General features: G+C 48.1%; 1 protein-coding gene across 2 annotated transcripts in view; it reads left to right on the top strand.

Moving 5' to 3' along the window:
* The window catches only part of TMOD1 (tropomodulin 1), a 102,847-nt gene that overhangs the window by 11,145 nt on the left and 66,789 nt on the right, over positions 1-24,913 (top strand). For both annotated transcript variants that reach the window (XM_061200212.1, XM_061200211.1), the window contains exon 2: positions 8,974-9,124. In XM_061200212.1, coding sequence (XP_061056195.1) covers positions 9,005-9,124 — 120 coding nt within the window. In that variant the 5' untranslated portion in view covers positions 8,974-9,004. The remainder of the gene's footprint in view (positions 1-8,973; positions 9,125-24,913) is intronic.

The following is a 24,913-nucleotide window of genomic DNA, read 5'->3' as shown; positions in this document are numbered from 1 at the left end:
ACAGCAAATCCTCAACCAAAGTCAAGACTTGTAATCAAATCCCCTGACTCCTATCCCAGTGTCCCTCTGCCACTGCACAATGGCTCCAGCTTCCTATAGACCCCAGGGAGTGGAGATCCCAGTGGGCTGGAGGATACTAGAGAAGGAAAGGACCATCCCAGGTGAGCCAAGGCTGAGTCTAGCCCTGGAGCCTTCAGGGTGTGTGTCCTGGGAAGAGGGCTGGGAACAGGTTGTAGGTTGTACAGAGCCCTGCTCCCAGAAGCACTCTGTGCTTGGTTGAATGCTCGGCAGTCGATTTCTTGAAATTCTTAATTTTATCTTTGGATTTATATTTTAAAGTGAAGCCCCATGGACAGTGAAGTGTGCACCAGGACTTTGAGGTCCCGCACGAAGTCCCATCTCCTGCTGCCTCTCTGCTTCCTGAGGATGGGTTCTCAGACTCCAGCTGCTTCGCCTCCTGGCACCCCCAGGTCCTACCAGCCTCCCCCTCCCCACCACTGCCCAGCTGCTACTGGGGCTCTCGGCCTGGGTGCGTTCAGCTGGCAACCTTGCAGGGCAAGCCTCTTGTCGTCCCGTGATCCAGGCACCTATTGTCCTGGTGCAGAGGTTGGGATACCCTTGGGATCACCCATCTCCGTGTGTTAGGGCAGTGGCCCCATTGGAAGGGGAGAAGCCTGGCTCAACTGCCCGGCTCGCTACCAGGGCAGAGCATGTCTGCCCTGCATCTGGCAGGGGAGGGAAGCTGGCAGCCAGAGGACTTGGTGTGCACTCTCTGAGTCACAGCACTCGGGCACCTGTGTAGATCATGATATTCAGTCATAAATTTTAAAGACACCATGACAGATCAAGACAGAGACCATGAGAGAAAGGAAAAACTTTACGTCCTGGTACCTTTAGTGGCACTTTTTTCCCGTTTTTGAACTCAGGACCCCACAGTCTTATTTTGCACTGGACCCAGCAAATTCTGTAGCCAGTCCTGCCTGGGAGAGTCTTTCATCAGGGCTAAGTGAGCACTCAGGCCGTCACACAGGGGCTGCCTGGGGACACGAGGTGGCAGGGGATTCAGACCTAGGTGGCTGGGAGAGCTGGGCCCTCTCGGTCTAGCTGTCTCCCTCTCCCTGTCTGTCTGGATCCAATCATAGATATCAACATGCCAAGGCACTCTCACTTCTTGCCCTGCAGGGGACATGAAACTGCGGGCGTGAAAGTGTTTGTTTGTTTGTTTGTTTGTTTTAAGTTGCAAAGGTCTCTGCACTTTGGACTGGTTTTTGGTGTAATTATTGTGTCACATTTTATGACCCTCTTCCAAAGCTTAAACACTGAGGAAGGTAAGCCCCCCAAACTTCCAATCCCTACTTGTCTACCTCTTCCACACCCTACCCTGCCCCATCCAGTCGAGGGACAGTTGACTTTCTTCCCTTTGGCGTCACTAGACTGGGATAGGTTTCTGGTGTCCATGCAGCTCCGGGGGTCTGTATTCCTGACTGACCTGCAGTAACGGAGCCTTTAGTCTGAGCTGTGCATAAGATGCTGGTCAGATGTGATGCTGTCCCCACCCAGTTCAGCCTGGGGGCTGGGAGGTGGGAGCCGCGGTCGCCTCCACTGGGCAGGGAAGCACTGCAGAGAGGCCGAGGCTCTCCAGTGAGGAGGTGGGGAGAGGGTGCTCCAGGCTGGGAGGACCTCGTGTGCAAGGCCCAGAATGTCAGGGGTGCTCAGGTGCTGGGGGCGAGTGGAGGGTCCAGCTGGAAGGGGAAAGCCTGTGCGGGGATTAGAAGCTGGGGTGGCACAGAGGCCACCAGGTCTCCGATGGCCTCAAACCCCAGGCTGGGGAGTTTGCTCTCCATCTGTCATAGTGGGGGCTGTTGAAGGTGGCTTCAGCTCAGGAGCAGCATCAGAGGTGACTTTCACAAAGATCACTTGAAAGCTGAGTTGCGTGTGGACAGGAAGGTAGGAGAACTGAGGCAGGGAACTGGGTTGGGAGGCTGTTGTGACAACACAGATCCAAAAAAGGCAGTCGCCATGACAAGGGAGAGGAGGGACAGATACAAAGGATGGTAAAGAGATGGGAGTCTAGTCACAAAAGGGCAATAGTGTATGATTCCACTCAGATGAGGCACTTCGAGTAGTCCGATTCATAGAGACAGAAAGCAGAATGGTGGCTGCAGAGTCTGGGGGGAGCGGGAGGGGGAGTTAGTGCTTAAAGAGGGACAGAGTCTCCGCTGGGAAAGATGAAAAAGTTCTGGACATGGATGCTGGTGATGGCTGTACAACAGCGTGAATGTACTTAATCGTATAGAACTCTACACTTAAAGTGGTTCATTTTATGCTGTGTATTTTACCACAATCTAACAACAACAACAAAACCCCCTATAGCATTCCAAAGAATAAATGAGAGAGAGAGAGAGAGAGAGGGTTGACAGGCGTGGGGACCCACCAGAACTGGGGGAGTCGAGGGCAGGGTTCGGACTGGCCCCCAGGTGTCTGGCCTGGGTGGCTGACGGCAGCAGGGTGAGGCGCAGGTGGTGGCGGTGAGGTGGCCGCCCTCAGGGTTGGGCACGTGGAGCCCGAGGGACTCCAGGAGATGCGCTCAGCAGAGCGTGAGACCGTGCGAGGGTCATCAGCTTGTCACTGGTAACTGACCCCACTTGGAGACAGCCCCCAGGGGGAGTGTGAGATGTAAGAGGGCAGCGCCCAGGGGCACGGGTGGGCCAAGAAGAATCCGTCATCAGGGAGAATGAGAAGGGGTGGGGAGAAAGGAAGGAGGCAAACCGGGACAGTCTCGTACTTGTTTGGCTGCAAGGAGCAGGGACTCATTCGAGGTAACTGAGTGCAGCGAGGGAGTGCGAGGAGAGGGTGGGCCTCGTAAGGACTGTGGTGGGACGGGGGTCTCGTGGGACTCCAGCATGAGCCGTAGCGGTCCAGCCTGAGGGAGCAGGGACTGGGCTCTTCTGGGACGCTGTGTTCCCCATCTCTCAGCCCCATGAGTTCACCCCCCAGATTCTCCCTCAGACCTCCCCACAAGAAGAACCAACCCTGCCACACCTAGATTTTGGACTTCTAGCCTCCAGAACTGAGAGACAATGAATTTCTGCTGTTTAGGCCCCTCCGTTTGTGGTACTTTGTTAGGGCAGTCTCAGGAACCAATACAAATGCCAAGAAATGAAGGGGCTCATTCAACCAGCTCACTTTTTTTTTTAAATCCAAGCCACATAGATCACTGACTAGCCAATCAATTGGCTGCCTTTGAGCCAAGCACCGGCTCTGCCCAGTTAGCTGAGGTAGGGACCACATGGTATAAAGCATGGCTGCCCCCAGAGGTGCCCCTTGGAGGAGGGCAGTGGGGAGACAGCTCTCTCGGGAGGAACAGGGGACATCTCAGGCACTCTTGTGTCCCTGGAGCTAATGGAATAGAAAGGCTCAGGCTTCAGTGATGAGGGATCATGGCCTAAAATCCCTTCAGCCTAAGTGTCTTCCCAAAGAGAAGAGAAGACGACAACAGAGGAGAAGGGTTATGAAGAATCAACTTTGTTTGTAAATCCACCTCCCTTCACTGTGGCTGAAATAACAAGATGGTATAACTGGAAAATATTCATTTGAACCTGTGACTCAGCTCTTCCTGACCTCAGGGAAATGCAGTCCATAAATCAAGATACCTCTCCAGAGCCTCCTGCCCAAGTGTCCCTCGGGGCAGATGCTGGAAGGGCCATTAGCACAAGTGACTGCACCCGCCTCCCGTGAAAGATCTAAAAGCACATTCGGTACTCCAGGAGCTGCCCTGTCTCAGAGCTTTCATTCCTGAAGCTTCCTGATGGATGGCCTCAGCCCTTGACCCACTCATTTTTACTATCCAACCTGCCTGGTTTTACTTCCTGGCACAGCTTGTAAATTCTATTGTTTTCATATTTAGCAGAAGCTTAAGGCTTCTGCCACTGAGAAGCAGGGAGGCCAGACGTGCCATTAGTGTAAAATACACAGGATTTGGAAGACTTCAGTTTTTAAATGCGTTTTTAATTTATTGAGCTGTCCTTTTCTTTTCCTCACCAACTCTTACTCAGGACCCAATCTGTAAAGCAGGCAGCAGCGGCGCGGTTCTGCCTTGGGCAGCCTCCTCACCCCTTCCTGCCCATCCCTCCCATCTTGGGTTCCCAGCGCTCCCAGATTTTTCCACTTTAAAGAAGGGGAAACAGAGGACCTGAGAAGAGAAGGGACTTGCCCCCAAGTTCCAAGGACACTAGAGCAAAGCCCAAATGTGCTCATGCCCTCCTAACACCTTTACCAAGCACAGGACTAGGCACTGGGGCCATGAGGACAAGACACATGTCCTTACCTGGCGAACATTACAGTCTGATGATAGTGTATGGGGGAGCAGGGGAGGGGGGCGGAGAGGCAGCGGCCCCAGCAGTAGCAGTGGCTGCCGCAGCCTCATAATAATGTGGCTAATATTTGTGGAGCCCGCATTGACCACGCGCCAGCCCCAGGCTGGACGTGATTTTCAACTTTTTATTTTAGCAGCTGAATCCTTTCTTCAAGAGAAACCTTATGTGGAACCCTCCATAAATCAGACAGTACGAGGGGTGAGCCCTCTTGCTTAGCCTCTCCTATTTAACCCCCTGCAGGGGCTCTGGAGGAGCTTTCTCAGAGCCTGAGCTCTCCCCTGAGCACAGTTTAAAGACCACCCATGGGGGATAGGTTACAAGCAGAATTTCCGGGTCCATTTATGCTTATTTTACAGATGAGCAAACAGAGGCCTAGAGGAGGGGAGGGATTCAGTGAGGGTCATCCAGGGAGTTACCACCACAACTGGCACACCAGCCAAAGTCCTCTGAATCTCAGGTCTGTGTCCATCTGTGACACCTCTTTTACTAGGAAACAGGGGCCTTTTACTAACAGCTATAAAATACCATCTCTTCCAAGCCATCTTTTTTTTTTTTTTTTTTTTTTTTCCTCTTTTGGCCGCGCTGTGCAGCTTATGGGATCTTAGTTCTCCGACCAGGGATTGAACCCAGGCCCTTGGCAGCGAGAACATGGAGTCCTAACCACTGGACCGCCAGGGAGTTCCCCCAAGCCATCTTTTAAAGCCGAGCTTGCAGTGGGCTCTGTTAACGTGGTGTTTTCACCTCCCTCCTGCCCTGTCTCTCCGCCACCTCCAGTTCTTCCACATCACTGACCATAGGAGAAGAATCTCACCTCAGAGAAACTGTCCCTGGGAGCCAAGTAGATGAGTGTGGCTTGAAGCTGACAACTTCATAGTTTACCTTAGGAGTTCTCCGTTCCTCTCAGCTTATTTAATGTGATGCCTCGTCACTCTGTAATATTCACAGGACACTTGACATTAGAAAGGGCCTTTTAAATCCTTTGAAATAGGAGTTTTAAATTCATCGGCACCGTGGAGTGTTTAAGTGGAACATTAACTTTCCTGTGTGTGCAAAGATGGAGACTTCTTCAGGAAATGTAATGACTGCATCCCTCGGGGTGGCATCTCTGGAGGTAGCCTGCTACCCAGCCCCATCTCTCCTCCAGCAGGCTCCATAGTTGCCACCTATACCTCTCTTCTTGCTCCTTCCCAGCTCCTTTTTTCCCAGGTGGCTTTGACATGGATTCTTCTCTCCCCTGTTCCCTTGTACTGGCTCGTCCCTTCTCCAGGGTCTGTCCATGACTCTTTCTAAGGGTTTTAGTGCAAACCATCTAGGAAAAATGAGTCAACCGGCCAAGGTAACAAGCATGGGAAGCTCCTAGGGTTCCAAACCTGTCCCAGCTGGTTCTGTCCGCCAGCCCCTTCTTGTGTGAGTCTGAATGGCTCCCTCATATGACCCAGAGGTGAATCTAAGGCTGTGTTTTCCAAACGTCGTTCCATGAGATTCCAGTTCCAGGAGCAGTTTCTCAGAGACATGGTTTCATGGTCCAAAGGACAAGGAAGTTCTGCTTTTACCCTCCCTGTCTTGGTGACTGACATCCGTTGTGGGAAAGCAGACCAAGAGTTTTGAGAAGTCAGGCAGAGTAGAGAGCCCTGTGCAACTTGGTACAACCCAAGACCTGTTTGAGCACCAGAAACGTGTTTTGCAGCCCATCTGAGAGATGCTAATTCGGAGGTGTGTCTGTGAGTTGGTTCTGGAAGCCTCTGAGCCCTTCACTAGGGTCCTCTTGCCCCTGGGATGGAGACCACAGGGCCTCTCCCGGCTCCACTCAGGAAAATCCAAATTAGGTTATTCTCTGAGAGCCATCAGGAAGGGTTTTTTTTTTTCATCTATACCAGAGCATTGTCAGCTGCTTGTGCTTTCTTTGGAAGTAAATAGAAATGAATCAAGCCGGGGGTGGGGGGGCATTTATGGTCTGAACATTGCATTCTTGGGGTCTGGTCAAAGGAAGACGTCAGACCAAGCTGAGCCATTCTTAGAGAAAAGGATGGCACTGGCCTTTTCTGTATTTGGGAAGCAAGTCCTTTCTTATCAAGCCAGCTGTCACACACTCGGATTTCTCCTACAAAGAGGCCCACACATGCACAAACTTATATTAATAACACGTATCTCTGCTCTCTTTCTGAAATGGAGGCTTTTTCTGGTAGCCTAGTCAACGTTGGTTTTTGTTTATCTTTAATTACTTTGTTTCAAATTAACAATTAATCCCAGCTTTTTGATTGATAAGTTGGTTATCTTTTCCTAGGTTTTGTTTCTCTCTACTCTGGAAAATTCCATCAGTCATTTTACAGATGAGCCACGGGTTTTGTTTGTGTTTGTTTGCGTTGGGGTCTAAAACCACAAAATTCTGTGAGGAAGATGATACTGATTGTATTAGTTTGCTACAGCTGCCGTAACAAAGTACCACACACTGAGTGGCTTAAACAGCAGAGATTTTTGTCTCAGAGTTCTGGAGGCTAGATGTCCAAGATCAAGGTATTGGTAGGGTTGGTTCCTTCCAAGGGCTGTGAGGGTCTGTTCCAGGCCTCTACTCCAGCTCCTGGTGGTTTGCTGGTAATCTTTGGTATTCCTTGGCTTGCAGAAGCATCACCCCCATCTCTGCCTTCATCTTCACATGGTGTTCTTCCTGTGTGCCTGTGTAAATTTCCCTTCTTTATAAGGACATCAGTCCTATTGGATTAGGGACCCCTCCTCTGGCATGACCTCATCTAAACTTAACTAATTACATGCAACAACCCTCTTTCCAAGTAACGTCACATTCTTACTTGGAATGTGGTTCTGGGTTACTGATGTACAGGGGGTTAGAACTTCAACATATGAATTTGGAGGGGACACAATTCAACCCATAATATCAACTCTATACGTAATAACACATTTCATCCTGCAGCATTTACAAAAGCTCGGAGCTGCTGCCTCACCCTTTAGCCTGTCAGCCTCAGAAACAAAAGCTGAGAGCTCAGCTCACATAGGCTGCAGGACAGTGGGAACTGGCTTAGACACAGAGATGCTAGCAGCTCCCGCGGCAAGCTGACACTGTCCATTTTCCAAGAGAAGAGCACAGAATGTCCTCAAGGTGGTCTGATTGGACCACCAATGGCAGGTGAGAACTGGAATTGGGTTCATTTCAGTGAAAAGCTTCCTGCTGTGTGCACAGCCCTGAGTCGGGCCCTCAGGAGAGTGGGGTGGAGCAAACCCAGGCCCTGCCCATGAGGAAGCCGCAGGAGGCAGACGTGCGAGAGCTGCGTGCAGAGGTGTGGGTGCGGTGCCGTGGCCGTCATGAACTTTGCTCAGAGAGAGGACGCTGAGGCTTCACAGAGGAGGTGATGTGTGAGCTGGGCTTGTCATGTTATCAGACAGTTCCAGCCAAGCTGGGGGACAGAAGGGCTTAGGGCCCCGTCGTGTCTCCCGGGTTAGGTGACAGGCAGTGTGGTGTAGTGGGGAGCACTGGGGTCCGGTGACAGGGGTTCTGAGTCAAGCCCTAGGTCATCCCTCAGTTTCTTCGTTGATAAAAAGGTGTTAGTTAAAAGATTCAATTTACAGGGTGTGGCGTCAGGATTGAATGAGTTCTCAGGTGTGAAAGTGTCATGGTTATGGAAGTAGCAGAGACAGGATCCAAACACAGGTGTTAGGTGTCATCTGTGCCACGGAGAATACGCAGTAGCCTTCTCTCGCAAGGAGAGCAGCTGGGAAGTGACAGACCTGGACCCTCGTCTCCCTGGACTCCCACCCCCTCCATCAATCACTTCCTCCCTCTGAGCCAGCTCCCTGCGGGGTGAAATGAGAGGTCTGGGCGAGGCGATCTCCTTCTGGCCATGAAGTTAGGTGAGTCTATGAAAAGGTGCCTGATACAATGGCTAGAGCCGGATGGGCTTGGAAAGCCAGTAGACTGGGGTTCAAATGGTGGTCCTGCCCCCTCTTGGTAGTGTGATTTGTGTGAGTCACTCAGCCTCTCTAAGCTCAGTGTCCTCATCTGCAAGACGGGGATAAATGCCTACCTGAGAGGTTAAATTAGAATGTCTTTGGGAATTACTTAACGCACAGCTTGGCGTATGGTAGTAAAAGTTAGCTATTACCTTCAGCTGCTTTTTGTGAGGATTGAATGAGATGTTGTAGGGGAAGGGCCTGCATGCAGCAGGTGTTTAATTAACCATTGACACTCCCCCCGCTTTTAAGATCAGCCTTGGCAGAATTTCCAGCGTTCATGTTTTCCATCAGCGTGTGGGGTGATGGGTGGAGGGTTGTACAGAAAATTTTCGAACTATTTGAAGAATAAAATAGTTTTCAGGCACTCATAAGCCATTTATAATCACCTATTACTTGTAACTAATGGCCATGCCTATTACAACAATTACAAGTCGTTAAATTGCGTGCCCTCAGGACTTTTACCTTGCAAGGTTTATGAGAGAATTAGTCCAACTTAATACAGGATTCCAGTAGAGTAATTATTATCCTGACAATTCATAAAACATGCCCAGGGCTCCATGTGAGTGATAAGCATCTATTTGCTCTGAGAGCAAATCCAAGAAGGGTCTTTCTAAGATTTTTCTCTTTCTGGTAGGTCATAGATCGGAACAGAAAGTTCTTCTACGATGTCGTACAGACGAGAACTAGAGAAATACCGTGACCTGGATGAAGATGAAATCCTTGGAGCCCTAACAGAAGAAGAGCTGAGGACCCTGGAAAATGAGCTGGATGAGCTGGACCCCGATGTGAGTAGGCACTAAAGGGGACACGTTGTCACAGTTTCAAGGACAGCAGCCATTACCACCTAGGGGAGGGGTAGGCCGACTTCCTGAAGTACCACTTCCCCTTTCCCTCTATGACAATAACATTGGAGTAACATTGCCTTTGCAGGTGTGTGTGTGAGTGTGTGTTATATTAGTCAGGGTTCTCTAGAGAAACAGAACCGTTAGGAGGTAGGAGATATATATATATATATAAAGAAATTTATTATAAGTAATTGGCTCACATGATTATTGAGGTCGACAGGTTCCAAGATCTGCAGTTGGCAAGCTGGAGACCCAGGACAGCTGGGAGTGTAGTTCTAGCCTGAGTCCAAAGGCCTGAGAACCAGGAAAGCTGATGGTATAGTTTCAGTCGAATAACTGGCAGGCTCAAGACCCAGGAAGAGCCAGTGCTTTCAGTTCAAGTCCAAAGCCAAGAAAAAAAAACAAAACAAAAGCAATTGCCCAGCTCAAATTAATCAGGCAGAAGGAAATTCCCCCTTTGCTGGTAGGAGGATCAGCTTTTTTGTTCTACATGTATTCAGACCTTCAACTGATTGGATGGGGCCCACCCACATTAGGGAGGACAATCTGCTTTACTCAGTCTACCAATTCAAATGTTAATCTCATCTAGAAACTCCCTCACAGACATACCCAGAATAATGTTTGTCTAAACATCTGGGCACCCCATGGCCCTGTCAAGTTGAGACATAAAATTAACCATCACAAGTCCACTCCTCGTCAACTTGGCACCCATACACATCTCCTTACACCATACTTATCTCCAGATAAAGACAATTACAAGGTCATAATTCTGCCTAACATGATACAACTATCCTGTGTATAACCTGCCAGAAGAAGAGGTAAAGTTCTTGAGTAATGTTTACTTTTCTCCTTGATCTCCTGTAATTTAATACTATGATGTGAAATTAACAATACTTAGATACCACCATATAAAACCAATACATCTTGTTTCATGTTAAGAGAATAAGAGAGGGAAGAAAACAAAGATATTTACTTAATACACATACATAGACTCACACATACACAGACATGTTCATAAAAAAATACAGAGGAAATACTCATGACAACATCGTCCTCGTTTCTCTAACTGGTCACGTGGTCATAGCTGGTATCTATAACTACCTTCTTCCACTGTCCATTCTGTACTTCCCTTGCCTTCAGCAACCATAGCCTCAGCTGGGTGTGGTTCTTTGTCTGGCGGAGTGAACCTAGTTCCGAAGGGCCTGGACCATTAGTAGTCCTGCCTGGATTGAGTTGTTATAGTTTTCCATTGACTCTAATCACAGGTCCTGGTGATACTAAGAAAGCCCTAAGGAATCTCCTGTATTACAGACATGCTCTTCTTTCCCTCCCTGTGGAGCAGCAGTCTGATTTCCCCTTGGTAACCAGGACCAATCACCGCAGCCGGTACAGAAACTCCCTCTCTGCCTATTCGTTCAGAGGCATAAGGAGCCCAAAGTGGCAGTCTTAACCTCCAATCCAGTGGAATCACTGCTATGTCTCCTAGTGGAAGCATTCCTCCCTTTGGAACTAACTAAGACCTTGAGGCCAGCAGAGCATCAGGTCACAGGAACAGGATGCACAACTTTTGCCAGTGGGTCACTAGGGGTACCACTGGTAATAGTGAGGGGTGCTACTCCCATTTTCTGGACCCGTGAATCCTGGCCTTGGGAGAAGAAGCGCCATATATTGGACACTGATTCAGAGCATGTACAGGGTCCTAGAGACCCTTGCCCCAGTCCTGCAGGGTGTTACCACTTAGCTGTACTGCAACTGAGTCTGCAAAAGCCAAGTCCACCGTTCTGTCAAGCCAGCTGCCACAGGATGGCGGGGAATATGTGTCAGGTAGCACATATAAGTGTGTTTAATACTCAGAATTTGCCTCTGCAGTGAGGTTACGGCATCACAAGGCGGGAGGCTCCCTGGTCATGTCTGTGGTTTGGCCAGTCACCATGGAGCTGTCAGCAGAGCTGAGGGAGGTGGCTATTGCAGGTACCCCGGCCAATGCCCAGCTCAGAGAAGGTAGAGAATGAATGTTACTGAATTAAGTGAATTTCCCATTTGATATATTTTTAAATTAAAAATGGGATATTTCATGCCTTTTTAAAAAAACCTGTCACTTCTCAACCCTAGTTTAACAGTGATCCATACAGAAAACACTCCTTTACCATTTCACTAACCCTCAAGTAACTGCAGCTAGTGTAGAGGGAATGTAGGTTAGCAGGGAATATGCAGGACTAGAGGTTCGGTGTCCCAGGTGCAACCCTGGCCCTGTCTCTTAACATTCATGTGACCTTGTGCCAGTTGCTGTCCATCCCTAAGCCTCAGTGTCCCCATCCATGAAATAATGGAGTTGGTTGGTCCCATTCAAAGCTAAGCTTCCATGAGCTTATAACCTGGGCTTATCTCTGGGTTTGATTAAATGTCTTCTTTCTAGATAACCCAGAATCCTTGTTTAGGGGTGCTGGGTCCTAGGCCGCACAGAGTGACAAGCCCCTCCAGCAATGTGTCCTCATCTTGCTATTCACGACCCCCGCTGCCACCCCTCCCGACCCCGCCAGGAGGAGATGGTCCCTGAGGTGAGGCTGCTGGGGGTTGATTAGAAGGCAGCGTCGGTGGGAGAGCCTTGGGTTCCTCCTTCCCCTGCACCATCGCTTTCCATTAGCCTGGGTTTCCATAAAAACGAGTGATGTAGGGAAGAAACAATCAAGCTTCCAGCTTTATTGCTATAAAGTTATTCTTTTCTAATTCTATCCTAGATCACCGTTGTATAGAATTGCAAGAGCAGATAGTTTTAAAAAGTGAGAACTAAAGGAGGATGTAGCTACTTCTAGTCAATTCAGTAAACATGACTCAGTTACCTGCCATGCACCGACCCCTGTGCAGCCACCAACAGGGGAGCCTAGCGGGGATTCTGCCCTTCAGGCCCTCCATCCAGTGGGGAGCGGGCATAATAAACCATGTCCTAAGTGGGAGCACACAGGGAGCTCAGGGAGAGGATTAATTCTTTTTTGGTGGGAGGCTTCACAGAATAGGTGATACTGGAACTGGGTCCTGGATTTTTCAAAGTCAAGAATAAAAACAAAGAATTCTATGCTGAGTGAAGGTCACAAGTAAAGGCTCATGTACAGCAAGTAATTGGGGATGCGGAGTTTAGGCGTGGTTTCTGTGGAGGGCTCACTGAGCCTGGAAGGGGGTTTGGGCTAGATATGGGGGCAGAAGGGTGCAAGGAAGACTAAAGAGTTTGGACTTTTCTCAGCAGGCCCAGGGAGTCCTGAAGGCAGAGAGTCAGTGGACTTGCTGACTAAGGACAGATGGACCGGAGGAGATGCTGGGGAGATGGGTGAGAGGTGGAAGGGCTCCCATGGTAGTGAGAGAGATCTTTCCTGAAGATAAGGAAGGGCCCCTGCCCCTCTCCACAACCCTTCTGCCATCTTGCAGAATCTTTGCTGTTTTCAGGGTGAAGCACAGACTCCCAGGAGCCCCCAAAGCCTGCTGCCTCTGGCCTTGGGGCTGTTGGAGTTGCCCGGAGCCCCTGGATGGGGGTGAGTTTAGATTAGGCTGTGGCTAAAAATTGGGTAGGTGATGACAAGGGTCAGAGCCAGGCAACAGACCTGGGAGTGGGAAGGGGGCAGATGGAGGAGCCCTCTCAGAACCGAGAGTGGAGCCCCTAAGGACTGCTTGAGCCCCAGCTAGGAGCTCCATTTCACTTCTAAACTGGCAAATGGCCCCACCCCTAATATCAGGGTATCTGGCCCTAGCAGCAGATTCCCAGGGCCTCTGTACCGTCACACAGCCAGCTGCCCTGAGCCCTTCTCACCGGTGATTAACAGGAAGGTATGCGTGTGAACGCTGGAGGGCTGGAGAACCCGGTGAGGTGCAGAGCTGACTGACTTGCTCAGCATCACAGGACCAGGGCGTGGAGACTCAGATTTCAAACAGGCTCCAAAGTGTGGCACCTCCCCCTCTGGCAGGAGGAAGGTGCAAGTGCACTTGAATTTCAGAGTAGGGGTGGGCAATCCGAGACCTGTGATCCTCGTAGCATTGTAGCTTCAAATGGACATTTTCAAAGCCCCCTTTCTCTCTAAGTTCAAGAAAAAGAGAAGAGAAATCAGAGCAAGGATAGGAGATAACGGAGACCAGCGGGGTTTTTGTCCCCATCTAACAATTAGCCCTTCACTGAGATGTCTCTGTTACCTGATTTGCAAGTCAGGATGGGAGTTTTGAAAAGATCTAGCGGGGCTCCATTCTTTCTGAGAGCACAAACATTCCAGCTCGAGTTTCACCCGTCCTCAGCCCATGTTCTGAAATCACAGCACAGGGAGAGGTCAAACGTATGCAGACCAGGAGAGGCCTCAGAGCCTCTGGTCGGGAGGGGACGCAGAGACCAGCAGGTGTCCAACCCTCCAACTTACAGAGCGGAAACTGAGCCCAGAGAGGGGAAGGAACTTGCTGTGGTCACAGGCCCGAGCAGAACCAGCCCAGGCCCGCTGCCCTCTCTCTTATACTCTATACTCCTCCTGTTTTAATTCTGGTTTAACAAGTGCTTATATGGCACTTTTTATGTGCAGACACTGTTCTAGGCACTTTGAAAATATTAATTCATTCAACCGTCATCCTAAACCTATGGTGCAGGCACTGTTATCATGCCCATTTTACGGATGAGAAAACTGAGAGGTGAAGTAACTTGACCAGGAAACTGAAATGAGGCAGTGGCAGAGCGATGACACGGCTCTAAAAGTTCACGTCTTAGCCACACCGCTATAAGGCTTCACTGGAGTCTTCAGGAAGATAGTTTGAGCCACGGATGTGCTCTGGTTTTGTAGTTGGGGAAGGTGCTGTATGAAAAATTATCCCCTTTTCTTCCTAGAAACAATCTGAGATGCAGAGGTCCTTATTCAATCCTGGCTCTGCTCCCAACTTCGGCAAGTGCTTTTCCCTCTTTGGATCTCAGTTTCCCTATCTGCAAAATGGACACAGTGGGCCTAGATGCCCTCTGACACCCCCTCCAGATCTAACTGTCTCTGATTTTATGAGCAGTTCCTGGCAATCTTATGACCTGAATTCAGCTAACAGGTAACGTTTCAGGGGGGTTATGTTTTCAGTGATGGCAATTGTTAAGCCGCAGTGTCATGTGACACAGTAGAGTACACAGAGTTGGAAAGCTGCTTTGTTTGCAGCAGAGGATTCCAAACTTGTGCACAGTAAAAAAAAAAAAAAAAAAAAAGTTCCCAAAACTTTCTCTCTCTTAGTCTGCGTCCTGGAAAAACTCAAGCTTATCATGAGATTGTTGCACTTGGACTCCCACGGGAGAGGAATGCTCCATGTGCTAAAAGTATCTGCTGTTGACTGATTCCCCAAGGGGATCTGCCCTTTCTTGTCTCTCTGGAGTTAAGTGGATGCTGCTCTGAAGCTGAGCCAGCTCCTCGGTTCAGATTGCCTTTGTACCAGGCAACAGGGAAAACGGGCAATGTACAGCGATGTTTGAGAATGACAAGTCACACCGTGACTTGGGCAGGGTACAGTGTGTGAGCTCTTATAGCATCAATAGATAGTTGACATTTACTGGGACAAAGCCCTGCATGGATTATCTTCTTTAGTCCTCTGAGAGGTTTGGTTATCAGCTCCATTTTAAAGATAGGGAAACTGAGGCTTAGAGGGATGAAGTAGCCTGCCCAGGAGCTGGGACTCCAGCCCAGAGAGTCAGACCCAGTAGCCTGTGCTGTTAACTACCACCTCCTGTGAGTGTGTGTGGGAGGGCCTGGAAGGCAACTTGGAGAACAAAGCTGGGGAATTACCAGCAAATTACTTTTTTCTAATTCAGTTTCTCTTGAAGTTGTTATGTTCTTTTCACCATAAATGTAAATCTTAAAAAAAGAAAGAAACCACCAGCACAAAGAATTTCACTATAAATGTTACTTGTTAATGAGGCTTTGAGGAAAAGGAGTAATATTTTTTAGTGTCTCAGTAAAAGGGTCAAAATATTTACACAAGAGAAGATGGTAGAGATAACCCCAAACTTACAAAGAAATTGGGTCTTACAAGTTGATTTTGAAATCTGCTATTGGGAGTCTGTGACACATTACAACTATAGAAACAACAATGGAAAACAACAGGCCCCTGCAAGGCCTGAAATAATAATAATAATAATTTAAAAACTACAGCTATTTCTCTGTTGAGGTCGTCTTACATGCCAGGTGCTATGCTGTTTTATGGGCATCATCTCAAAAAATCTCCACGAGGATCCTATGAGACTGATCCTCACAGGTTGGGGTTGAAATCATTTTAAGAAAAGGAAATGGATGCCCAGAATCACATAGCTAGTAGGTGATAGACTGACAGGTAGACCTGCCTCCCTCAGCCCAAAATGTGTCAAAAGTTCTGAGACCAAGGGACCATGAACTGCAGGGAGAAATGATGGAGGAGAAAACCTAGGACTGTAGAATCTCAGAGGAACACTTAGACATGATCTAAGCCCCACCCCTATCCCTGTATATACAAACACGGTGCAGATAAAGAATCCCTGATTTACAGAGTCCCTCCTGCACACATGTCATTCACCCAGTGCTTCATGTATTTCATCAAATCCTCATACCAACCCTTTGAGGTAAGCAGTACTATCCCCACGTTAGTGATGAAAAATCAATACAACAACAACAACAACAACAACAACAAAACCCTGAAACCCAGAGAAGGGAAGGGACTTGTTCAAGGTCACACAGCAAGTAAGCCACAGCACCAGGACAAAATCCTGGGATTTCCTGTCACACTGCATGGCTTCCCACCAGACTCCACAAAATCATAAAATCCTCCATATTCATGGCCCACATGGTATCCTATAAACCAGAGGATGCTCTTGGCTGTGCAGAAAGCAGCCACGTTTGGTCCACAGGGCTGTGGTTCTCCCTTGTAGCACAAACCAGCAGATTCACAAGCCCAGGACAGAAGTAAACAGTTGAAATGGAAAGAAATAAATCTCTGCTCTAAAAATAGGCACACATCCTTAGAAACACTGCCGGCCGTGCACAGAGCCAAGGATGGGCCTGGTGGGGTGAGGGCGAGTGAGGCCAGGTGTCAGTGTGTCCCCATCCCACCATCTGTCTTCTAGCCCCGTGACCACCTCCCCACCCACCTCTCCACCCCACTGCCTTCCCCAAGACCGGCCTCCAGCCTCCCCAGAATGCCCTCCTCCCTGCCCTGCCATCCTCTCCTTCCTGCCTCTGCTGCTGGGGGACCTCTTGGATCTGGAGCCCTTCATTCTCAAGTCAGAATCCTCCCATTTCTCAAGGCCCAACCTCCCGACCCCTCCCTTGGGAAGCCTTACTGACCCTCCCCCTCCAAGCCCCCAGCACAGCACCTGCCCCACTAAAGACGCTGAGCAGTTTCCTTTTTGACTTTGACATTTTTGATAGGAAATATGTTAAACATATAATAGAGTACAGAATACACCTATGTTTCCACTATCCAAACTTAACAAATGTAAAAATGCTGCCTTACTTGATTCAGATCACCCTTAAAAAGAAAAAAAAAATTACCATAGATAAAGTTTTAACCCTGTCTTCCCACCCGCCCCCCAGTTTCTTCCCCATCTCTCCCACTGCCACACCTTCTACTTGAGAGGCAGCAAACTAGCACCCACAACATCAGGTAGGTAATATAACGAAGGGAGGAAGATGGGCCAATTTTCGTGAGGCACATGGCCATCTTGGGTCATCTTTTACTTTTCCACTCTTGAAAGAGATGTGGACATAAGAAAGTTTTCACTTACCACTTTACCTTCCAAGAAGAAAAACAACAACAGAGCCAGTGATAAATGTTAACTGCTTCTTGGCCTCTGTGTCAGAGACAGGAGGGAGTGGTGGGGACTGAGGCAAATGGGAGAGTTTGTGTTTGACTAAAGGGCACTTGCTGTTCCACTCTGCCAATTGTTGCCCAATATTGCCATGTCATCTAATTTTTCAAGAGAGGCTGGAGGGCTTCCCTGGTGGCACAGTGGTTGAGAATCCACCTGCCAACTCAGGGGACTTGGGTTCGAGCCCTGGCCCAGGAAGATCCCATGTGCCGCGGAGCAACTAAGCCCGTGTGCCATAACTATTGAGCCTGCGCTCTAGAGCCTGCAAGCCACAACTACTGAGCCCTCGTGCCACAACTACTGAAGCCCGTGCGCCTAGAGCCTGTGCTCCGCAACAAGAGAAGCCACCGCAATGAGAAGCCCGCACACCGCAACGAAGAGTAGTTCCCGCTCACTGCAACTAGAGAAAGCCTGTGCGCAGCAATGAAGACCCAATGCAGCCAAAAATAAATAAATAAAATAATTTATTTTAAAAATTTTTTTAAAAAAGAGAGCCTGGAAATCTGAATTTTTATGTGCAAGTTTCCTATTTGAAAATGTTGGCAGCTCATTCAGATATACAGACAAAACCAAGTTTTGGCATTTGATTGGACTATAGGTCTCCCAGTTTCCAATTCTGACTCTGTTCACATGACAGATTTTTAGATAGATAGATAGATGAAAAGTACCTAGCCCAGTGCCTGGCACATAATAGGTGTTTAATAAATGTTTGTCGAACCTGAATATATGATTTGACCACTAGAATCTAGGGTTCTTGCAATTTAGAGCCACACTGTAGCAGCACAGGTATAGGGCAGCCAGGTACAGTTGTGCAAGTATTGCACTGCTCAACTCCAGCAACCACTGTTCACATAAACCAGAGAACATATAATGCCCTTGGAGTTGTGCCAGTGCACAACTTGCACAACCAGATGCAGCTGCCCTGACAGAGTCTCCCCATAATGCAGTGTCTGTTTAGTTGAATGGAAGTGAACAATTATGCCCTATGGTGATAAAACTGATTGTCATAATCTGTTTCTAATATAGAGTTCAAGGCTTTATTCTGATGTTTCAAGCTAAAGGAGATCTTGACCATTTTACAGAAAGGGAATTCAAAGTCAGAGAGCACCAGTGCCCTGTTTGTGGCCTCAAAGCCCTAGGATGAGAACCCAGGCTGTCAGTTAGAATGCAGTTTAGCTGTAAGTAATAGAGATTCAAAATAACATGATGTAAGCAGTGGTTTATTCATCTCATAAAAGTCCAGAGGTGGGCAGTCTAGGGCAGGTAGGGAGCTTAGCTCCCCAAATGTCCCAGAGTCCCAGGTTCCATTCAGCTCACGTCCTTGCCATCACTAAGGTGTCGCCCCCATCCTCATGATCCAAGGTGGTGGCCAGGATAGCTGCATTCCAGGCATTAGAATAGAAGAAAAGGGGTGGGGGGTGGAGAAAAGGAGAAAAGCCATTTTTCAAGTACCTTTTAAGGAAAGTTACTGGAAGTTGCCACTAGACACTTCTCATAACATGACCCAACCTAGTTGCAAGGGAGCCTGCGAAAAGTAGTCCTTAATCTAAGTGGCCATGTGCTCAGCTAAGGGTGGAGTGCTTTTATTACTGGAGAAGGGGAGATATGATATTGGTGACAATTTGAAGTCTGTCACTATGGGTTTGCCAGTCTGATGGCCTGATGTTCTGCTCTGCCAAAAGTTCTGAGGAGGAGTGAGAGGAGTTGACAGGAATTTAAATCCAGATCCCCAAAGGAAACATTACAAAGGTCTTACTCTCTAGCTTGGCGTTTTCCAAAATCTCCATCAGTAAACTCTGGTCCCATGGTGGGCACCCGCACTCTAGCACCCTTCATAATGCATCCCCTTCCCCAGACCTGCTCGGGGCAGCAGCTGGGTGCCCAGCAAACAGCTCAGGGCAGCAGCTGTGATGCTGACTTGAAGGGTGTCCAAGAAACACCATCTTTTCCCTGCTGGAGCATCAGTGCTGTGTGATTCTGGACAATTCAGAACACATTAGCACTCACTGCTTGGTGCTGGAGATTCAGAGACGACTAGGATACATCCCGGCTGGCCTTTGAGGGGCATTCAGTCTCCTTGGGGAGAGGGATACGGCATAAATGTGCTCCAAGACAAATTAGGAGGAACATTATATAAGAATTGGCAAGATGCCTCAGGGTATTTGGAAAGAGAATCACCAGATCAGTGCGGGGAGCACAGCAAAGGCTGGACAGGGTGCCCAAGGGAAGGGCTTTGAAAGATGAATGCAGGGAGGGGAGGAGGGATGGAATTCCAGGCAGAGAGCACAGCCTGAGCAATGCCCTGGCAAGGGTGAGGGTGTGGGGCACGGCTGCGGAATGCGGAGCAGCCTGGAGTGGCTGGAACATGGAATACTTAAAGATGAGAAGATCGGGAGGCTGGAGTAGGTGGAGGTCAAATCACGAAAAGCTCTCCGTGTCTGGCTGATGAATTTAGTCATGATTCTGTGGGTTAGTAGAGGTGCTAAGCATTTGTGAGTGTGTTGGGGAGTGACCCGGTCAGATGCGCCAGTTGGTGCGGTCCGTCTGGCTGGTAGAAGGGGAAGGGAGTACAGATGGAGAGGCCCGAGGCAGGGAGGCCAGCCTGAGGCTACTCTGATGGTCCCAGCAAGAGACAGCACAGCTTGAACTAGGCTGGTTCCCATCGGATGGAGACGTTTCCAAACCCTGCAGCTTCAGACTCCTTCCCCTGGCGAGCCACACCCCCTCATTCTGCCAACCCTCTGTCTCTGCGGTGCTATCCCCCTGTAACATCCCTCTCCTCTCTTCTCTTACCCCGGCTGTCTCCTGCCTGGTGCCCTGGGACTCACTCAGCTCAGGAACCACTTGTCCAGGAAGCCCGGGTAGAGTAAGCTGCTCACACTTGGGTGTGTCTCCCTCTCTTGGGCCCCTGTGGAGCGCGATCACTCATTCGTTGTCTCAGGGTGCCCCGCACAGCAGGGAACGTGGAACATTTTCCTTGTACATGAGGCAGAAAAGGAGGATTAGGAGAACACTGGGAAGGGAAGGTTTGGCCTCATCTTGTGCCATGAACACCAGAGAGACACGAAGTGTGCTGTTATGAGCCATAGGTTCCACCACAAACAACTACTGGGCTTGGACTACAAGGGTGCCTTTGGGTGTCAGCATGAATGCCCTGTAAAGCTGTCCGCGGGATGCGCTAGCTCCTGGGCTTCACCAGCCCTGCAGCAGGGTCATGGCGGCTGAGCCAAAGGCCTGGCTCTTTCTGGAGAGAACAGGAAGGGAGGAGGAGGTCCAGAGTGCGTCGGGCGGGTGGATGGGTGGGGAATGTATGGAGAGAGGGGGCTTATTAGAGGTCTGGACCCGCTTGTCCCGTCTGTGACCGAGGCACGAGTGCTGTGCTCTCAGGCTAGGTTCTGCCGTGCGTGACAAGAAAGCTCTGCTGAAGCCCCACTGAGTGACCTCTAGTGGGATCTGGAAGCTGCTGGTGAACGGGGCAGAGGCCGGGCGCTCTGTCTCCTGACGGGCCCCGAGGCACTGGAGGGCCACGCTTTACACAAGGGGAATCAGACCTGGCAGAGAATTGGAAAATAAAAGCCCTCAAGGCCACTTGAAAAAAAGCATTTGGGTCAAATGCCTTGTAAAAGGTAACTGGATGGCTGACTGGCCTGTTCAATGTTCGGGCTGCTGCTGTGGTGGACGGGGGAAAGGGCGGGCGTCTGGGGCAGGCTGAGGTCGTTTGAAGCAGGAGGGAGAGAGAAATTTACCTCGGAAATTTCTCAGTGGGAATTCTGAGAAATTTACCTCCTGGGTTTCACTCTTACCCAGGACAATAACTCCATGCCTCTGTGCCTCAGTTTCTCCACCTGTAAACGGAGGCCAGTGTGATAAAGAGGTGCGAGGGAACCTGGTTCTCACACGGGGCCACATCTGGTTTCCAGGATCCGTTCTTAGAGGAAGGCAGTCGGGTGGGATGGAAAGCTTTCTGGGGCTTGGAATTCAGGAGCCCGGGCTCTCGGTCCACGTGTGACCTCAGGCAAGGCCCTTGCCCTCCCCAGCCCTCGCTGCCAATACCCGTTAGAGAGCGCGGTCCACCCTCTTCTAGGGGGCTGTGTATGGTTCAGTCACAGAACAGAAACCCAGGACGCCTGGAGCCCAGCCCAAGGCGGGGACACATTGTACATACCCTTGTTCTTAGACGTAGCTGATTTATGGGGGGAAAGTGATAAAATTCCTTGTTTTCTGTCACTGTGAAGAACCAGGTTAAAGGACATTGTATATATGCTAAGCCACCAGTCTGAAGACAGTCATACTGATCCTTGAGAAGCTAATTATGTGCAGTGTCACCTATATATCAGCTCAGGCTTCCTGGCTGTGTGGCTAACAAGCTGTGTGACTTTGGGCAAGTGACTTCAGTTTCCCTTGCCTCAGTTTCCCCAACTGAAAATGAAAAAATTGGCCCAGAGGCTGTCTCAGGGCTTTGCAGCTCTGAGCTGCCTGGAGTCTATGATCCTTTTAATACATTGTATGTGTATGTGTATGTGTGTGTATGTGTTGCTTGTGTGTGCACTTCTAACCCAGCCCGCAGTAGTTCTAGCCAGGATGGAGTCTCTCATAGCCCCAGCTATCTATAATTAGATAATTATAGTGATAATTGTGCAGATGCTTAATATTTGGCCTTTACTTCACCTGTTTGCAGGGTGTTAGAGCTCCTAACAACACAGTTGAGGATTTGTCAGTTTCCATTGTCCTGTGGGCAGCTGGACTCCAGAGCTTGCGTGAGAAAACTAGACTAAGATGTTAACCTGTCAGGCTGCACATCGGAGTTTTAATTTTACAACGTTAAAAGGAAGTCACCATTTAAAAAACCACAAGTAGGGAACTACAGGAAGAGATTGCCTAGTTTTTCCCCTCTGTGATTATTTCCAAGAACATATTAAACTTTTGATTCGTTTGTAATTTTTTTTTTAAAACCTCTAAGTTAAAAACCCATGTATACACCTCTTTCTTCCTCTGGCCCAGAGCCTGAAAGGAGCAAGACTTTCAGTAATCATGTGTGGAATAAATGAATGAGTATCTTGACTTTCTCTACCTGGAATTTTAGTCTGATAGGAACCTCAGATCAGAGGTGGCAAAATGGCAGCCCATGGGCTGAGACTGGCCTGCATCTGTGTTTTATTTGGTCTGAACATTGTTCTTAAAATATTTGGATCATGTGTCAATATTTAAAAATCAAGAGCTTCCACATAAAGTTGAGCAGATCTAAAAACACCACCCACGTTCTTACACGGCAATAATTAGCTGGAGCAGAGTAGTGTGGAGGCATTGAAAGCTCCAGTGTGCCACAGTCCTCCCCACTCCCAAGCGTTAACAGCTATAATTTTATATTTAGGCTAAGATCAGAGAGTGTCTAGAAATTCTTCCTCCTTAAAACTAACACTGACTTTCCTGTCAGGAGATAATAAGAAGATCGCCCAGGCATTAGTCACTGCCCTCCACACGCAAGTAAATTTCCAATTGTAAGTAAGGACCTGAAGGCATGCTCCAAGTCATATATATTGTACCAAAGCTGTCTCCTAAAGCAAATCTCACCCGTAACCCACCGGTCTTTGGAGTGAAGATGTACATGTGATGTGTGTGTGTAAATACAGATTCCCCTCATGCAGAAGCGATATCTGTCTTGGAGGAGCAGACTGATGCTTCCCTTTGAACTAACTATAAAGAAAGCACGTGCCCAGCAAATTTACCCTGTGCAGACCTTAAGATTAGGAGAATGAGACTTAAGTGCCTTAAAGTTTAGATGGTTCCAATTACCAGCAGGCATCGTGGACGTATACGACCTTTACAGGAATGTAGAGGCTAGTTATCGACTATTCCTTGCTATTCAGTAAAGTGGACCCCACTTTAGGATCTTGATTAACCTTAAAAACTAAAACAATACATTGTTTTACACATGTGCTATAATTGAGACTTTTCTCTCATTTTACTCTGCTTCCCCCATTTACCTTCCGTCTCCTCAGTTATTCCAAATTAGAGAGCCCTTGGTGGGGTCCTGGTCTTAGCACACTGCCTGGACACATAATAGTCACTCCATGGATGTTTGTTGAACGAATAAGAAATGAAGGAATGAAAGATACATTTCTACACATGCATGTTCAACAAATACTCTCCTGGTCGAAGGTGACAACAAAATGGTTGTGGGAACTCTTTCCTCACCAATTGGGTAGGCTGGGTCTGAGAGTCAGTTTTAGGTTCTAATAGTCATCCAAGGCAGCATTTTCTTATACATTTAACTGCTCCATGACGAATTTACATAATACGGCACCTTACTCTGTAAAACAAGACACCATATTAAATCTGGCCAGCTCTAGCCTGCCCAATCTCAGCATCAATTTTGGCCACTGACACATGAAGAGCCTGTGTTCTCAGCATTCCATGGGCATTTAATTTATTGCATTGGCCATTTTTGTAATTTTTCCCTCAATAACATAGTCCATTTTTTAAAAATTTATTTATTTTTAATTTATTTATTTTTTGGCTGCGTTGGATCTTCGTTGCTGCTCGTGGGCTTTCTCTAGTTGCGGCGAGCAGGGGCCACTCTTCATTGTGGTGCACGGGCTTCTCATTGTGGTGGCCTCTCGTTGCGGAGCACGGGCTCTAGGCGCATGGGCCTCAGCAGTTGCAGCATGTGGGCTCAGTAGTTGTGTCTCACAGGCTCTAGAGCGCAGGCTCAGTAGTTGTGGCACATGGGCTCAGTTGCTCCGCGGCATGTGGGATCCTCCTGGACCAGGGCTCGAACCCGTGTCCCCTGCATTGGCAGGCAGACTCCCAACCACTGCGCCACCAGGGAAGCCCCATAGTCCATTTTAAATAACGCCTTTTTTGAGATGTAAAATTCATAAAATTCACCCGTTTAAAGTATATAATTCAGTGTTTCTTAGTATATTCACAGAGTTATACGACAATCACCATAGTCAATTTTAGAACATTTTCATCACCTCAAAAAGAAACCTGTTCCCATTAGCTGTCACTTCGTCTTTCTCACCTTCCTCCTCAGCTCTAGGCAACCATTAATCTCCTTTCTGTGTCTACAGATCTGACTGTTCTCTGGACATATCATATAAATGGAATCAGACACTATGTAGTCCTTTGTGACTGGCTTCTTTCACTTAGCATGATGTTTTCAAGGTTTCATCTATGATGTAGCACGCACCAGTACTTCATTTCTTTTTGTTGCCAAATAGTATTCTGTTGTATGGATATACCACACTTTATTTATCCATTTGTCACTTGATAGACATTTGAGTTGTTTCCACGTTTGGGCTATTATGACTAATGCTACTATGAACGTTCATGTATAAGTTTTTGTGTGAGCATATTCTTTTATTTCTCTTGGGTATATACCTAAGAGTGGAATTGCTGTCTCATATGATAACTCTTTTAATCTTTTGAGAAACTGCCAGACTGTTTTCCAGTCTGGTTAATGGTTAATGATGTTGAGCAGCTTTTCATGTGCTTACTGGCCATTTTTATATCTTCTTTGGAGAAATGTCTATTCAGATCCATTGCCCATTTTTGTATTCTGTTATTTGTCTTATATTTTGAGTTTAGGAGATCTTTAAGTATTCTGCATACTCGATCCTTCTCAGATATATGATTTGCAAAAACTTTCTCCCAAACTGTGGGTTGTCTTTTTACTTCACAGTTTCCTTTGAAGCACAAACATTTTCAAGTTTGATGAAGTCCAATTTATTAATTATTTTCTTTTGTTGCTTATTGTTTTAGTATCATATCTAAGAAACCATTGCTTAATCCAGGTCACAGAGATTTATGCCTATGTTTTCTCCCAAAAGTTTTATAGTTTTAGCTCTTACATTTAGGTCTTTGATTTATTTTGAGTTAATTCTTGTATATCATGT

The sequence above is a fragment of the Eubalaena glacialis genome, chromosome 9, assembly GCF_028564815.1.
Source record: "Eubalaena glacialis isolate mEubGla1 chromosome 9, mEubGla1.1.hap2.+ XY, whole genome shotgun sequence".
Taxonomy (NCBI): Eukaryota; Metazoa; Chordata; class Mammalia; order Artiodactyla; family Balaenidae; genus Eubalaena; species Eubalaena glacialis.
This window is presented reverse-complemented; position numbering and strand designations above follow the sequence as displayed.